General features: G+C 36.6%; 1 protein-coding gene across 2 annotated transcripts in view; it reads right to left on the reverse strand.

Annotated features, from left to right (window-relative positions):
- Positions 1-359: 359 nt before the first annotated feature.
- The window catches only part of LOC139316631 (amine oxidase [flavin-containing] B-like), an 84,251-nt gene continuing 68,295 nt past the window's right edge, over positions 360-16,315 (reverse strand). For both annotated transcript variants that reach the window (XM_070943455.1, XM_070943456.1), the window contains exons 11-15: positions 15,221-15,278; positions 14,444-14,541; positions 6,214-6,325; positions 5,018-5,077; positions 360-530 (exon numbers count right to left, since the gene is read on the reverse strand). In XM_070943455.1, the coding sequence (XP_070799556.1) occupies positions 375-530; positions 5,018-5,077; positions 6,214-6,325; positions 14,444-14,541; positions 15,221-15,278 (484 nt within the window). In that variant the 3' untranslated portion in view covers positions 360-374. The remainder of the gene's footprint in view (positions 531-5,017; positions 5,078-6,213; positions 6,326-14,443; positions 14,542-15,220; positions 15,279-16,315) is intronic.

Raw genomic sequence — 16,315 nt, forward strand, 5'->3', positions numbered from 1 at the left:
GCGGCCTATTTGGGAGTGGGGAGAGGAGAACTGGGCTGTTCGAGCGGCAGGTCGGGGTACAGGCACACTTGTGCAAGTGGCGGGCCAGCATACACGCCAGCATACACGCACATGTGTGCACAGCTTGACTTGTGCAAGTTGAGCTGTGTGTGTATGTGCGCAAACGTTTCAGCCCACTGCTCACACAAGTCAAGCAGTATGCACACATGTGCTGGCCACTGGTCATGCGGCCCAGCTCCAAATAGGCCATGGCCCAATAGTGGGCTGCAGCCCAGAGGTTTAGGACCCCTAGTCTAAATGAGAGGGAAATGATTGTGTTAATGTATATAAATTTGCAGACCAAATTGTATAGTTTCCTATTAGCACATCTGTTTTCAGTTTCGGACTAAGAGATCCTTTTTATAGGCAAAGAGCCCAGCTGCAGCCACTGATGTAAAGAAAACAGAGAACCCCATCAATTTCAGTAGTCCAGGAACAGAAGGCAAGTTCCTTTCCCAAAATGTTGCAATTATTGGCAGGGCTGGCACATCCTGGATGGAAGAACATTAAGAGGGTTATTTTTTTTTCAAGATTGAGTACCAGAAAACAACAACAAATACAGCTTTCTTATGTTAAACAATTACAGCTTTCTAATATTGTTGGAGTAGGAATGATTAAAGTAGAGTGGTCCACATTTTTCAAGCAGAACACTACCCAGACTAATATATTAGGTCAGATCAGACCTGAGCATTTAAGACCCCTGGGCCTGGGGTATATCTGGCCCTGTGGCTGTCCATATCAGGTCTGCAGGAGATCAAACAGAAATTCGAAATCAAATGTAAACATGTCTATGCCATACACATAACACAATTGCGTAGCTTTTAATTTGAAGGTGACTGTTGGGTATTTTTTTTCAATTTACATATGTGTGTCGGTGCGTGCCTACGGACCTTCACAGCCCTTTTGGTTCAGTCCTTTACCTTAGCTCCAGTTTCTCATGTGGCCTCTTGTGAAAATTAATTGGCTACCTCAGGGTTAGATGTTACTATCCTTCTGACTGCAAGTTTCATGTTTCAAGCAATTCTAAATATTTAAGGAGCTGTTGCAGATAATAATAAATGTGCATATGGAGAGAGAGAGAGAGCAAAAGGGAGGGAGGGAGAAAGAGAGAGATTTTCAATCACACTCCCAGACACCTTTAGTCCTCAGAGGAATTCTCTTCTCCATTCCTGGGCCTTCAAAATATCATTAAGTGGCAACATGGAACCAGATCTTTCCTGAGGTAGCTCCTGCCCTGTGGAATGATGTTCATATTGCGCACAAGGCCCAGCACAGTAGTGTTGGCTTTCCCCAAGCAATGACCCTATTGAATATTTGTTTCTTGTTTTTAATGTTGTGATTTATTCTTTTTCTAATTATTCTTTTTTCATTTTCTTTTATTGCATTCTTATTCTTGTTTTTATAATTCTGTAAAGTGATTTGGGATTTTAAAGATGTGCTATTAAATCTTAGTTTTAATAAATAAACACACAAAGGAGATAAATTTGTTCATTATTAGGTGGGAGATACTTTTTACAAATATGACAAATATTCATTTCACAGAAGAAATTCTAACAGAATGAAGGAATTGCATCTAAAGTAGATAATAGTAATGTAGATTAATTTTTCAAACCTTGCTCTTTAACAACAGGAAAAAGGATAATATTAAGAGGGACTTGGCAAATTATATTATGTTAAACATGAAAAGGAGTAAATGAAATTGAGTGTTATGCTGTTAAAAATAAAAGCAAAATAGGAAATGGGTTGAAAATAAAACAACAACCACCAAATATAATTAGGCAAATCTATGATGTGATGCCATATTTAAGATACTGCATCAGGATTAAGGCACACTATTTTAGGAATTCCAATCACATTATTGGAAAAAAAAATGTAGAAAAGTTATAAGAGCTGTGGTGGCACAGTGGTTAGAATGCAGTACTGCAGGCTACTTCTGCTGATTGCCAGCTGCCAGCAGTTCGGCAGATCAAATCTCAGCAGGCTCAAGGATGGCTCAACCTTCCATCCTTCTGAGGTGGGTAAAATGAGGACCCAGATTGTTGGGGGCAATATGCTGACTCTATAAACCACTTAGAGATGGCTGTAAAGCACTGTGAAGCGGTATATAAGTACTATTGCTAAGTGCTATAAGGATATGCAGAGGTTTGGATCTGATCTTCAAAAGATGCTAAAGACTAGAAGGGATGCCAATATAATGCCTGCCTATTCCTTTAAGCATCTGCAGTTTTTCATGTGGCAGTTGCATGCAAGGCATGCAAGGCATCTAAAAATTATCCATGACAGGGTAGTGCATAGTGCAGATAATGATGTGAATGTTTCAGGCCTCATGTGAGCAACTTTGTTCTGTATTAAAAAAAAATCTATTTTTTTTTTTTTTTTAGAATTCTTCATGACTCTAATACGGGTAGTCCTCAACTTATGACCACAATTGAGCCCAAAATTTCTGTTGTTAAATGAAACTTTTGTTAAGTGAGTTTTGCCCCATTTTATGACATTTTTGCCAAAGTTGTTTAGTGAATCATTGCAGTTGATACATTATTAACCTATTTCTTAAGTGAATTTTGCTTCCCCATTGATTTTGCTTGTCCTAAGGTTGCAAAACAGGATCACATGTCCCTGGGATGCGGCAACGGTCATAAGCATGAACCAGTTGGCAAGCATATGAACTTTGAGCACATGATCATGGGGATGCTGCAAAGGTCACAACTGTGAAAAACGGCCAGAAATCAGTTTTTTCAGTGCTGTTGTAACTTCAAACAGTCACTAAAAGAACTGTTTTAAGTCAAGTTACCATGTCACCTAACTCAATTTAATAAAAACTCAGTTTTTATTAAAGTCTCATAAAGTGAGTCACCATAGTTATTAATCAGCAAAAACTCAGAAATCTGCAAAAACATCACAAACTCTGGTTATATGACCGCAGGATACTGCAACTGATCATATATGTAGCTGATTACCAAATGCGTAAAATGCAGTCACATGACTATGTGTGTGCCTGTGTGTAGCAGTCATAATTTCAAAGATAACTTGTAAGTAACATTTTTGGGTGTTTGCTTTGTGCTGCCTATCTGACTCCCTTTAGGGCCCAACTTCTGCCATGGCTATTTGCTGCACATTTGTGCTGCCATTTTTTTCTTTTGAGGTGTTGTAAGTCGAGGACTACCTGTAAGGATTCTAAACAGTTTTTCATGGAAGCCTGAAAGTCAGGTGCATCAGTGAATAACGAGAGAAGGTCCTGTGCGCACACAAGGTCCAAAAACCTTCTTTCAAATCATTTTTGCACAACCCTAATCTAAACACACTCATTTTGAAAATTGTACTATAGCTTTTATTCATGTTGGAGGAGTGAAATAAAAAAAAAATATTTATTTATTTATTTCTGTAACCCTGGGTGGTTTACAATATTAAACGATAATTTTTTACAAAACGTGTACACAATAGTACCTAAATACAGTGGTATCTTAGTACTCAACTGCTTTGATCTGTACTTAATGCATTTTGATGTGAAAATTTTGCTCAATACTCATCGTTTGTTTGGTACTCAACGCACAAGCTACAAATTGTAGGTGTCAGCTACCTTGTGACTCGCTATATTATTCTTATGGGGGAAATCTGGTACTCATCGTTCTTGGTACTCATCACACTTCCTGGAATCAATTAACAAGGAGTACCGAAGAACCACTGTAATAAAAAAGATAAATACACAACCTTAAGTAAAGATGGGGAGGGAGTAGGATGAGGAAGGGAGAAGGTGGGATCTGTTATCAGTTTGACAATTACCTCCAATGTGACACCCCTCCCCCCCCAATGGGAGCTCCAAGCCAGCTGGCAGAGCCAGGTCTTCAAGTCTTTGTGGAACGTCAGAGGGGTTGGAGCTAACTTCACTCCAGGGGGTGTGAAAATCATATTTATTTACAAAAACTATTCAGCAGGTCAAACCAATTGGTGATTTTTACAATATGGGCTATCATGGCTACTGTTAAAGCAGGGGTGAAATGTAAAATTTGTTACTACCGGTTCTGTGGGCGTGGCTTGGTGGGGGGGGGTAATTTTTTTGCTAATGCAAAAAAATGCTTTGAAAAGCCTCTGCCAATCAGGAACACAGCTGGGATAGTCAGAGCCTTTTCAAAGCATTTTTTTAACCACCTCTTCCACTGAAGAGGTTGCAGAAAAAAATGCTTTGAAAAGCCTCTGAGATCCCAGCTGAGCCGCACGATCATCACAGGCTTTTTTTTTTTACTTTTAAAAGCATTTTTTCAGCGGAAGAAGTAGAAAAAATGCTTTTAAAAGTTAAAAAAAAAAGGCTCTGATGATCGTGCGGCTCAGCTGGGCATGGTGGTGGAGGGGGGCAGGGATTTTTGTTACCAGTTCTCCAAACCACCCACCGCCATCGCTACCGGATCAGGTGATCCGATCCGAACCGGGAGCATTTCACCCCTGTGTTAAAGGCATATTGTTGGTGAGATTTAAATTACATTCCTATAATTAACTTACTATGCAGATAGTCCTTGACTTATGACTACAGTTGGGACTGGAACTTCCATCACTACGTGATGAGGTCATGCTTTAGCTTTGAACAGTTGCTAAACAAATGGTCGTAAATCAAGGCCTGCCTGTAGTTCATTTATTAAGTTCAAAACAGAGTGAGAACCAAACCATTCCTTTCCACACGGCCGCTTCTCTAATTCTGGGTATTAATTTCACATCTTCTTCCACATCAAATAAAACATTGCAAACTTACAGGTGTCCCAAAGATGCTTTTTCAAGAGGCAACTGGACTTTCTGCTTTCTCTTTGAAGACATTTCGCTTCTCATCCAAAAAGCTTCTTCAGAGCTTCTGAGAGCTGAAGAAGCTTCTTGGATGAGAAGTGAAACATCTTTTAAAAAAAACAAACCAGAAAATCCAGTTGCCTCTTGAAAAAGCACCTTTTGGACAACCATGACCTGGATGACTGAGAATCTCCATAGACATACTTACCGGTGATTCTGGTTCAGATTTCCATATTTCTCCTGAATATCTTCCCATCGACTGTAGTACCTAAAATGAGATGATTTAAGTCTTATATAGAAAAAATAGACCAAAAGCTTTTCCAATGGCCAATTTAAAAGATACCCTGCTTCTGGCCAAAGTTCGGAAATGCTGCATTATAGGCACTGTAAATATGCAAATATGCAAATCTTATTGACATAAATGGGAATTTTATAAAAGTACAACTTCATTTAAAAAGCCATCAAGACAAGTCAGGTCAGATTCTTTTGCGCAAATCCTTTTTTCTCATCAACAAGCATGAGATTAGATTCCTCATCCACATAGCAATCTATTTATTTTTAAAATAGACTGTTTTGAATGACTAATTCAGAATAATGTAGGTTTATCTCCATTTCTAGTATTCAGTTTCATTTTCTCTTTTATATTGGAGGTTTTTCCTTACCCATCAGCACTGGAAGTTATCCTATCACCATCAGAACTTTAGAGTCTTATTTAGCCAGGCCAGAATATCCAGAAGGAGTTCAGTAAAACCGCCTCTTTTGATACTCTAATGCCTTTTTAAGAACTCTCTATTTGCTATTTTCTGGGACTGAATTAAGTCCTAAATGCACATATGACATCCAGCTTCTGTAAATTTGGTTTTAGTTTTTGATATTAAATGTTTTTTGCTTGCTTTTGTCAAGCACTGGGGAAATCAGGAGATTCAGGTAGTTCAAATGAGTATAAAGATTTATTTATTGCATCATGACTAATGATCTGTTTGACTCCTCCCTCAAACTCAGCCTGGTCATTTTATATAGCTTGTTTTTATTACAAGATTAATAAATCATTTATCTTTAAGTGGCAGTCATGCAAACCAACATGAGGATGCTTTGGGTTGGAAATTCACCCAAAGAATCATCATGAAAACTTAAGTAAAATTGTTAAAATTAGAGATGAAAATGAAGAGTAATATTGGTAAAAAAATAGATGAAAATAAATATTATGGCAAAAAGGAGGTATAGAAATTGTAATTTTAGTTGAAAGGACTAAAAATTGTTTAAATTTGTTAACCGGCCAAATACTCTGTTCAGCAAAAATACATTGTATGTCTGTGTGTGTGTTTGTGTAAAAAAAAAAAAAAAACTTTACAAAAAAAACAAAGAAAATCTAAGTAAAATTATTTGATGCAACAGACTCTGTACCTCTCTGGCTGCTCTTTCTCCAGCCTGAACAGCCCCTTCTATGTAGCCGCTCCATTCTGAAGCTGTTTCAGTACCTGCAAAGAAGATCCTCCCAACTGGCTCACGAAGAATCCTTTGAAAGCAAGTGCAGATCATGAAATGCCAAGGGACACCTTTCTCTGATTATAAACAGTGAAAAATTTATTCCTAATATTAGCACCTAAAAGGCATCACCTATGACCTTTTATTTCTGATCAACTTGAAACTTGCTCCAGTATATTCAGGACAAAATTAAATGTGGTATTAATTGAATGCAATTAACATGCACATTTCCCCAGGCCCTTGAAGCCTTAATTTGCAACAGGGGAAAGAGTCTCTGTTGGCAGAAATAGAAATGTCTCTTTAATGCAGTGATACGTAGTCAGGATGATGCATTATAATACACAACCATGTTTTCCCCTACCCCACTTCTCCATCCATGAGTCTTCTGAAAAACTGGCCAAAATAAATTCAGCTCTAATCATTTCAGTGGAATTGAGATCTTGACAGCCCAAGCCTTATTTGCCTTTTTTAAGGCTGTGAAGCAGAGGCAGGTTTCAAAATCTGTTGCTACCAGTTCGCTTGTGGGATGCTCTTTACCTGGGGCACCATGGATTATTGTTCTAATTGTTGGGTTTTAACCTTTGCACATCACCCAGAGTTATTAGTGTGAAATAGATGGCCATATAATGAGAGGCCTTTCTCTTCTTTCTCTGCAATAAAGTAATATCAAGCCTGTCAAGCTTTTAATGTTATATAGTCCTGAATATATTTTGTAGCCAAGCCTAAATTGGTGTGATAACAAGCCAAGAGAATGAATTGCAGTCCTAGCTTCAAGAATTCTCTAAAGAAATTCACCAATTCCTGGTTGAAGCAGATGTAAATTTGGCTCTATCACCATCCTTTTATATATTGACTTTTGATTATTTGACTTCAAAGTACAGCAAAGTTGTATACTTACAGTATTTATACAATTGCATTATATTTATAATTATGTTTTTATATTAATATATTTTTCAAATGTGTATTAGAATTACCGTGTTTCTCCAAAAAGATGACCCACCTTGAAAAGAAGCCCTATCACATTTTTGAGCGCATGCAATCAAATTAAGCTCCACCCACAAAAAGCCCTAATTAAGACCCCACCCACCCCGGGGTGCAGGGGGTGGGGCGAGGCACACAGGTAAAAAATAATCTAGGGTGGGGATGCGGGTGGTGGAGGTGCCCTATTTACCAGGCCTCACACACCCCGACACCTGCCTCACCTTCTTCTGCAGCCGCTTCTTCTGCGGCCACTTGCCACCAGTTGCACGTATCGCCCCGGCCTCCATTTTGGCTTTAGATGCCTGCCAGAAGGCATCTGCAGCCAATAACAGAGCTGCCTTCCAGCAGGCATCTGAAAGCAAAATGGAGGCCAGGGCGATGCGTGCGAGTGGCGGCAAGCGTGCTGCAGAAGAAGTGGGCCAGCAGCAGGCTCCTGCTGGGCAGGTCTGTCGGTGCCACTGCTGCGAGGTGAGTCAATAATTAGAACCTTCCAAAAAGAAGGCCTAGCCATTTTTTCGGGGGTCAAAAGAAACTAAGACCCGGCATTCTTTTTGGAGAAAAACAGTAGTATTATCCTTTACAGGTAGTCCTTGACTTACAATAGTTCATTTAATGACCATTCAAAGCTGCAATGGCACTGAAAAAAGTGACTTATGACCGTTTTTCACACAACCATTGCAGCATCTCCATGGTCATGTGATCAAAATTTAGAAGTTGGCAACTGACTCATATTTATGATGGTTGCAGTGTCCTGGGATCATGTGATCACTTTTTCTGACCTTCCAACAAGCAAAATCAATGGGGAAGCCTGATTTAATTAACAACTGTGGCAAGAAAGGTCATAAAATGGGGCAAAATTCACTTAACAAATGTTTTGCTTAGCAACAAAAATTTTGGGCTCAATTGTGGTCATAAGTCGAGGATTATGTTTTAAATACCGGTAGATATAATATATTAATAAATTGTGTTTTTAAGCGTTAAGGCAGCGGTTCTCAACCTGGGGGTCGCAACCCCTTTGGGGGTCGAACGGCCATTTCACAGGGGTTGCCAAAGCCCTCTCTCGCCCCCCCCCCCACCTTCACTCACCCTCACCCTCTGCCTATGTTGGATTGCCGTTCGCCGTTCGCTTACCCCGCCCACTTCCAATCTATTGCTGCCTCCGGAGTCCCAGCTGATGGCTAGAGGGAAAAAAACTTTAAATTCTTGCTGCGGGGCTTCAAAGGGCCGCCCTACAGCTGATCAGTGTTAAAAGAAAACAAATGAGAAGACCGGTGCCTGCAAAAATAGAAAAAACAGCCCCTTTCAGCTTCAGCATAGGTTAATTACCATAAGTTGATTTGATCAGCCTCCGGACTCTCAGCTGATTTGCTCTCAGCTGTTTTGCGGAGGGCTCTGTTGCTAGCTGCAAAGAGAAAGCAGATTTTTTTCCCCTAGCTATGCTGAAAAAACGAAACTGAAAGTAAAGCAGGGTCTTTGCTGCAACGTGACAAAATGAGGCAGAGAGAGATTTCTTTTTCTTTTTCCTCACCAAAAAAGGTAGGTGCAAAACTGCAAACAATGGGAAATTTAGGGCAAAAGAGGAGGTTCAAGATTTTAAAACACAAAAGAAAAAAAACTCTATTTAACTAGGGAATTGTAATAATTGAGATACTATTAATTGTATATTTCTGAAAGCAGAAATGGTTAAGTTGTGGTTTGGAGGAATATATGGGGGAAATTATTTGGTTTATTATTATTGGTAAATATAATTAATTGATTTGTAAGAAATTGGATTGCATGGAAATAATTGGAATATTCATGTTCATATTGATTAATATACAAAAAGATAGTTATATAACTAATTGATTTATATTAAAATGTTGAATTTGTATTAAACAACTGTATTACATAATTACATAATTAACCAATGTGAGGATGGATATAAAAATAGATGACAATGGGAAGGGGTATAATATAGAATAGAAGGGAAAAATTGAATTTGATTAAGATTAGAGATGAGGATGAAGGGTAATATTGGTTTTTATAAAAAATAGATGAGGAATAAATATGGCAAAAAGAAAATATAGAAATTGTAAATTTAATTGAAATGACTAAACACTGTTTAAATTTGTGAACCGGCCAAATGCTCTGTTCAAAGAAAATACATTGTATATTTGTATGTGTGTTTCTAATTATTGCTATTTATTCATATTTGTTCTCTTTTATTCTTTAAAGTTTAACAATTCATTCTTTATCTTAATATCTTTATATTTGTTTAGGGTTGGTTTTCTTCCCTTTCATCTTTTTTATTGTACAGCAATCTTTCTCCTCAAACCTACCACCTCTCTCTTTTCTTTTCTTTTCTTTTCTTTTCTTTTCTTTTCTTTTCTTTTCTTTTCTTTTCTTCTTACTTTGTCTTTCCCCCCTCTTCTTCTCCTTCCCACTTCCTCTTCCTTTCTCCTTCTCCTCCTCTCTTCCTCCCTCTCTTACCCTCACTCCTACTCTAATTTCCCTTCCCTTCCTTCATCCCTCTCTATTGCTGTATCCTTTTATGCATATGGACTACTCAGAGGGCTGAAAAAGTTATTTTTGACTGGTCTTCGCACTTTTGACCAATCCTCGAACTTACGACTGTCCTCACATTTTACGTTTTTGCCCTATCTTGTCACCATGGTGAAGAGAAGCAGTTGTGAAATGAGTGACACGGTTGTTAAGAATGCTACAATGGGCATGATGACCAGTTATAAGTGCGAAGACCGGTCAAAAGTGCGAGGACCTGTCAGAAATCACTTTTTTCAGCCCTCTGGGTAGTCCTTTTGTGCACATGGACTGCTCAGAGGGCTGAAAAAGTTATTTTGACTGGTCCTCGCACTTTTGACCAGTCCTTGAATTTACGACTGTCCTCACATTTTACGTTTTTTGCCCTATCTTATCACCATGGTGAAGAGAAGCAGTTGTGAAATGAGTGACATGGTTGTTAAGAATGCTGCACCAGCATAAATGTGAGGATGGTCATAAGTGTGAGGACCAGTAAAAAGTGTGAGTATCTGTCAGAAATGACTTTTCAGTCCTCTGGGTAGTCCCTATACACCTAGCCATGGTCACCCGGCCACATGACCAGCTAGCCACGCCCACCCAGTCACATGACCTCCAAGCCACGCCCACAAAATAAGCCACGCCCACAGCACTGATAGTAAAAAAATTTAGAACCCTGGTTGGGGGTCACCTCAACATGAGGAACTGTATTAATGGGTCACGGCATTAGGAAGGTTGAGAACCACTGCGTTAAGGTAAATTTTATTAAATACATGTCCAGAGACTAATCAGGTTAAGTTTCATTAAACTTTTAATTACATGAAAATGTAAACAAAATAAAACCATATAGTTTTTTTGCTGGACCCAGTTATTACTTTTTGGATTTTTTTCAAAAGTATGTGGTGTGAAAGCTACATGTGCCCCTCACATGGAAAAAGCTGTGGACAGTTGTAATAGGAGTGTTTTTTGCAGGCTGATGGTGCATGTAAACAGCTTTAATACTCTAAAAAGAATGATATCCAACTTGATCAAATAATAAAAAGGAAACATAACATTGATGATAAAGCTATCCTATCTACTATCCAACCACTCGTACAAGGCTGAAAAAAATTATCCAAGAGTAATTTATAAATAAGACTCAGTCATTTGATATATATATAAAACTTTTAGAAAGAAAACATAACATAACATGTACAACAGAAATGTACAACATCCAATTCATTAAAAGTAGTTAATCAAAACTTTCTTTCTTTCTTTCTGACTGACTTCCGGTTGATGTTGCAGCAGGAACAGCTGGAAAATAGCGGAGCTCCGTCGGGCTCTGTGAAATGCAGCCTGCAACTGCTTGCCGGGAGGCCCTACAGGGTCAAGACACCCTGGAAGAGTGGTGAAGAATGGAGAGGCGCTTCGTTGATCACGAGGAAACCGCAATTTCCTCGTTGATCTGAAGAAAGCTCTCCCGAACAGCAGCAGAGACGATGGCCATTTTGGTCTGTCACAAGCTGGGACAACGGGGATATACTAAGATCTTGTGCTGGAGTGGTGCATGGACACAGCAGTGAAACAGGGTGAGATAACTTCCAACTTTTACCCCAAAGATTCAACCCAAGTTAAACATTTAAAAAACGATCTCCAAATAGTAAGAAAGCGGCGATTGGATTTATGGAGAAGGATTAAAGTCTAAAAATTAAAGAGAAAGACTAAAGATTAAAGATTCAGACGCAAAAGAAATATTTAAAGGATGTTTTAAAATGCAGAAAGCCTGAGAAAAGTCGAACAACATTGTGAAAGTGATTATTGGGAGAAATTGCTTTTCTAAACTCTATTATCAATCCCACTGAATGGCTGAAAGTCAGCTGTTTTGATTTTTACACTCTGTTGAATGCTGGAATTGGGAGCAGGGGAGCCATCTATTGGAGGAAGACGATTACTGCAACGTTGGAAATTTGACTGAAAGTGATGAAAGGAGAGAAAGCAAATAACACATGGAAGGCTATTTGATCTTGATTTTATCTTAGTAGGTGATTTGGAGGCTTGGAAATATCTACTGAGCTGTTTGAAGATTTTTAAAGCAACTGAACTATAAATACCAAAACTTTATTGAACTGTTCATTGAAAGGTGGTTTTGAGAAATTTGAGGAAACCTGGTGGGCTAAGCTGATTTGATTCACTAACATCATTTGATAGATCATCCTATGAGGCAAAAGAAGAAAAGCGGGAGGGAGGAGAAAAAGAAGAAAAGACAAATAAGACTCTAAAATTTGGACAATTGGGAAGGTGTAAGTTGGAAACTATAAAGACTGTAAACTATATATTTAGAGCTTTTAAGGACTAGAAAACTAGGGGATTTGGAGGAATAATTCTGGGATTGATAAATTTTATTAATAATTGACTTTTTTGGAGTTTTTTAAGATATTGGGACACTGGAATATTAGTGATATGTTGAGTAATTTTTAATGTATTAAACTGGTACAAAATGATTCAGCAGGAAACAATAAAGTTCTATGAAGAAATGTTAATGATAGCTAAAAGTTGTTATGAAAGTATGACAAAGAATCATAAGGAAATGATGGGATTGTCCAAAGATAAACTAGTGAGTGTAGAAGATCCTCAACAAATGGTGGGAAAAGATGAACAAAATATTCAGAAGATAGATGAGAAATCAGAAGGAGTGGTGGAGGAGACAAATCAAAATAAGCTACAAGAAAACAAAAACAATGAAAAGACAATAACAATAAAAGCTAAGAATTGAATAGATAATTCCTTAAGAGCCTACAATAGTACAGAGGGGGGAAAAAGACTTCCCAAAAATAATGAAAGGGCTATGGATGGGTATCCAAATGATGCAGAAGGAGATAAGGGGTAAGTCAGAAGGACATACAGTCTATGTAAAAATATTAGAAAGAAATATAGGATCCCAAGAGAGAAATAAATCACCAAAAAGTCAATAAATGATGAAATTCTAAAAAGGCTGAAAGATGACAGATAGAGACATAATGTCTTGTAATACTGTGATTGTATTAAAAACTAATAGAAACAAACAGAAAATATGAACTGGGGAAATAGTAACATATATATAGATATATAATAGAATTTATTATAACCATAAATATACTAAGGTTAGGAGGTGGAAGATTGCGATTAGGCATATTTAAATGTATTATTATGATTAACCGTGTGCAAAAAATATAATGAAATTTATAGCTTTTAAAGACTACAAATTCAGGGGACTCTGAGATTTAATCCTGGAACCAATTAAATCTTATTAATAAATTGTTTTATTGGTGTTTATAGGAAACTGAGATAGTGGAAATATGGTGGAATTTGAGTAATACTTAAAATATTAAAATATTGGTGACTTGATGGGTCAACAAACACATTGTATGAAGAAATGTAATGGATGTTGAAATATATTTTTGGAGAAAGCGATAAAGAATTACAAGGAGAATAGTACTATTTAAAGATAAAGAGGTAAATATGGAAGAACCACAACAAATTGGGTGGGGGGATAAGTACAAATTCGGGGGAAAGTATTATACATATTGATACATAAAAGAATAAATTATAATTATAATGAGCATGTTAAGGTTAGAAGTTGGAAGATAAAAACTATGTATATGTAATTGTATTATTATTGTTAGCACTGTGTAAAAATGTAATGACCCAGTCATTACACAATCCACAAAATATGTTGGTTGTTAAAGGAAAACTGCAAATAAAACATAGAAAAAAAACCCCAAAAAACTTTCTTTCTTTCTTCTCTTGTACCTCATATTTTCTTTCTCTCTTTTTTCTTCCCTTAATTTCCTATTTTTATTCTTCTTTGTATTTTATACATTGATAAAACAATGAAAGTTATGATATTTTTTAAAAAAAATTTCTATGAACTCAGGGAGCACACCTGTGTGCTTTTCTGCTTTAGGGTGTGTTTTTCTGATGTTTTTTCAGAGTAATCTATTAATAATGTCAAAGACCTGCTGAACCCTGAAATTAGCCCCAAATCATTGCTCAAGAAGGCTACACTTAATTATCCATAAATGTTTCATGCATGACTTGCTACAACACATATCACTTTATGCAAAAATGATATAAAGCATAATATCATTCTGTATATATGGAAAGAGATACATAAATTTATCATGGCTATAAAAAACAATTATATTTATCCAGTCCCAATCTAGTAGTTTTAATGGAAACTAAAATAGCAAAGGAATAAATAGATATAAAATCACTGAAATCCATCACTCTTACTGGATCAAGGCATTAAAGACAGTAAATAAACTATCAGTTTAATATATAATTAGTTTTAATATTTAGTTACAATATTAAATCTATTATAAATATAGATTTTGAACTGCAAATTAATATGCACTATTTTATAGTATAATACATTAAATAATTCCTAAATATATTTTCCAATTACAAATGTTATCTTGTTGCAGGGACCATTTGTTGTCTATATAGTGTATAGCTACAAAATGCCATCGTTGTTCTGGTAAAAATATTTAATCAATTGTGCAATTCTTTACACAATCCCCAGAAGTTATATCTATGGAGCAAGTTAAAGAAATTGGTTTGAATTAACAGAACATGAAGTCCTTAATATTCTTCATTAACTCTTTAATCTTAACATTCTTACTTATGATCACTATACCTTCCATACTGAGTCATAATCCCTGGTGGAAAATAAGATGTATAGCATCCTCCAGAATATTGCTCTTCACACCAATTCTTCTCTTCATAGTGCACTGGCTACAAAATTGTCATTAACAAATAATGAAAGAAGACAAAAATAGATACTTTACAAAATAAATAGAACACTTTGAATTCACTAATTTCCCATGTCATTTCATTTCCAAGGAAATCTTCATATGAAAATTCCTCACAAAACTATGTGAAGGAAGCTGAATGTTTATTCAATAAAAACTTCATCTGCAAATCTTATATTTTATATATATTGGATTTATATACTTCTTTATTTGCATTCTTCTCCCATTTCCAGATCTCTTGATGTATGTGAGTGATACAAGAATATTAAAATTATCAACTGTTGAATTACTATTTTCATATTTTGTAAGCTATTAACTTACAATGTTTAATTCTGAAGTATATTAAACAATCTCTCACATTTTGAACTATAAAATAATACCTGAACCTTCTTTGAATGTACACTTATCAGATTCCTCATTTACCCAATTTACACAATTGGAGAAGACTCAAGAAATATTTTGACAATAATAAATAATTAAATTTGCCCTCACATTTGGCCTTTTTCTAACCTGGCCTGTGACTGAAACCAATCATTATCTTGAAATTTAGCTTCAGCTTGGCTTCTCCAATTGTAGACACATATCTTAACATATCTGCTAAGGTTCAAGAATTTTCAATGCTACTTTAAAAAAACCTGATATATTAGAAATTAAGTTCTTACATGTAAGGCTTCTTGTGTTCCCAGCACCTTTGCATAGAGCTCACAGATCTGTGTTTTCCTGTGAGAGAAACATTAATGAGATATTCCTTGCCTCTTTGAAGTAGCTTTTGTTTTGATTTTAACTCATCTTTTAAGATTTGCTAATCATTTGTGTTTGCAAGGATTGAAGCCGTATTGTAGAAATTGCCTTCCACAGTCTTTTTTTGTTGTTGTTGTCAAAGCCAAATCTCAGAAACCAAACATATATTTAAACAATGTCTGCAATCTGCATATAAGGTAGTTGTTAACTGGAAGAGACATCAGAATTACAAACAGATCCTTGTATTTGGCTGGAACCTGGGACTATTGACAAAAGTCTTACAAATGACCATTCAAAGACAAAAGATGAGGCATATGTCTTTCCCTACCAACAGCTGACCAGTGGGAGTTTCTAGGTTCAAAACGGATTTGACTTGTACATCATAGGCTGCCTTTTAGCAAGAGTCATGTGCTTCCTACAAACTGGTTTCTCAAATTGCTTTCAACTGCTTGCTCAAAAGAAATATTTTGTATCCATGCATGAAAACTGTAATCTCTATTTAGACAGATTTCCCAAATACTGTATGATGCTTGGGAGAGCAGGGAGGTCTAAACTATGCACGTGTCACGGTTGTATGGTGCTGTTAATATTATCAATAAATCCTCAGTCAGATAATTAACTATGCATCAGACCAAATATTTTTATCCTAGATGAGACAAAATGATCCACATCCTGGTTTTAATAGCTAATCTTTTGAAATTACATGGTACCGTGTGTATGTGTGTGTGTGTGTGAGAGAGAGAGAGACAGAGACAGGGAGTAAACCTCTCTTTACCAATCAAAAATAGATACATATAAAGAAGCAATATTGACACTGTAGAAAAAATGAACTAATATGAAGATTGTTGCTTTTTTTGTTTTCTGTGCCAAGCAAGAATTGAGAAAGAGATGCTAATATGCTACTCTGTGAATAGATACCATGTAGAGATAGAGGAGCTTGATGCTATGAGTGATTCTATCAAGAGCAGAGATTCCCCTAAGGGTTATCCATAACAGGCTGATCATAGAGACTGGTC

Source organism: Pituophis catenifer, unplaced genomic scaffold, assembly GCF_029215685.1.
Source record: "Pituophis catenifer annectens isolate HBS135680 unplaced genomic scaffold, rPitCat1.0.hap2 SCAF_4, whole genome shotgun sequence".
NCBI lineage: Eukaryota > Metazoa > Chordata > Lepidosauria > Squamata > Colubridae > Pituophis > Pituophis catenifer.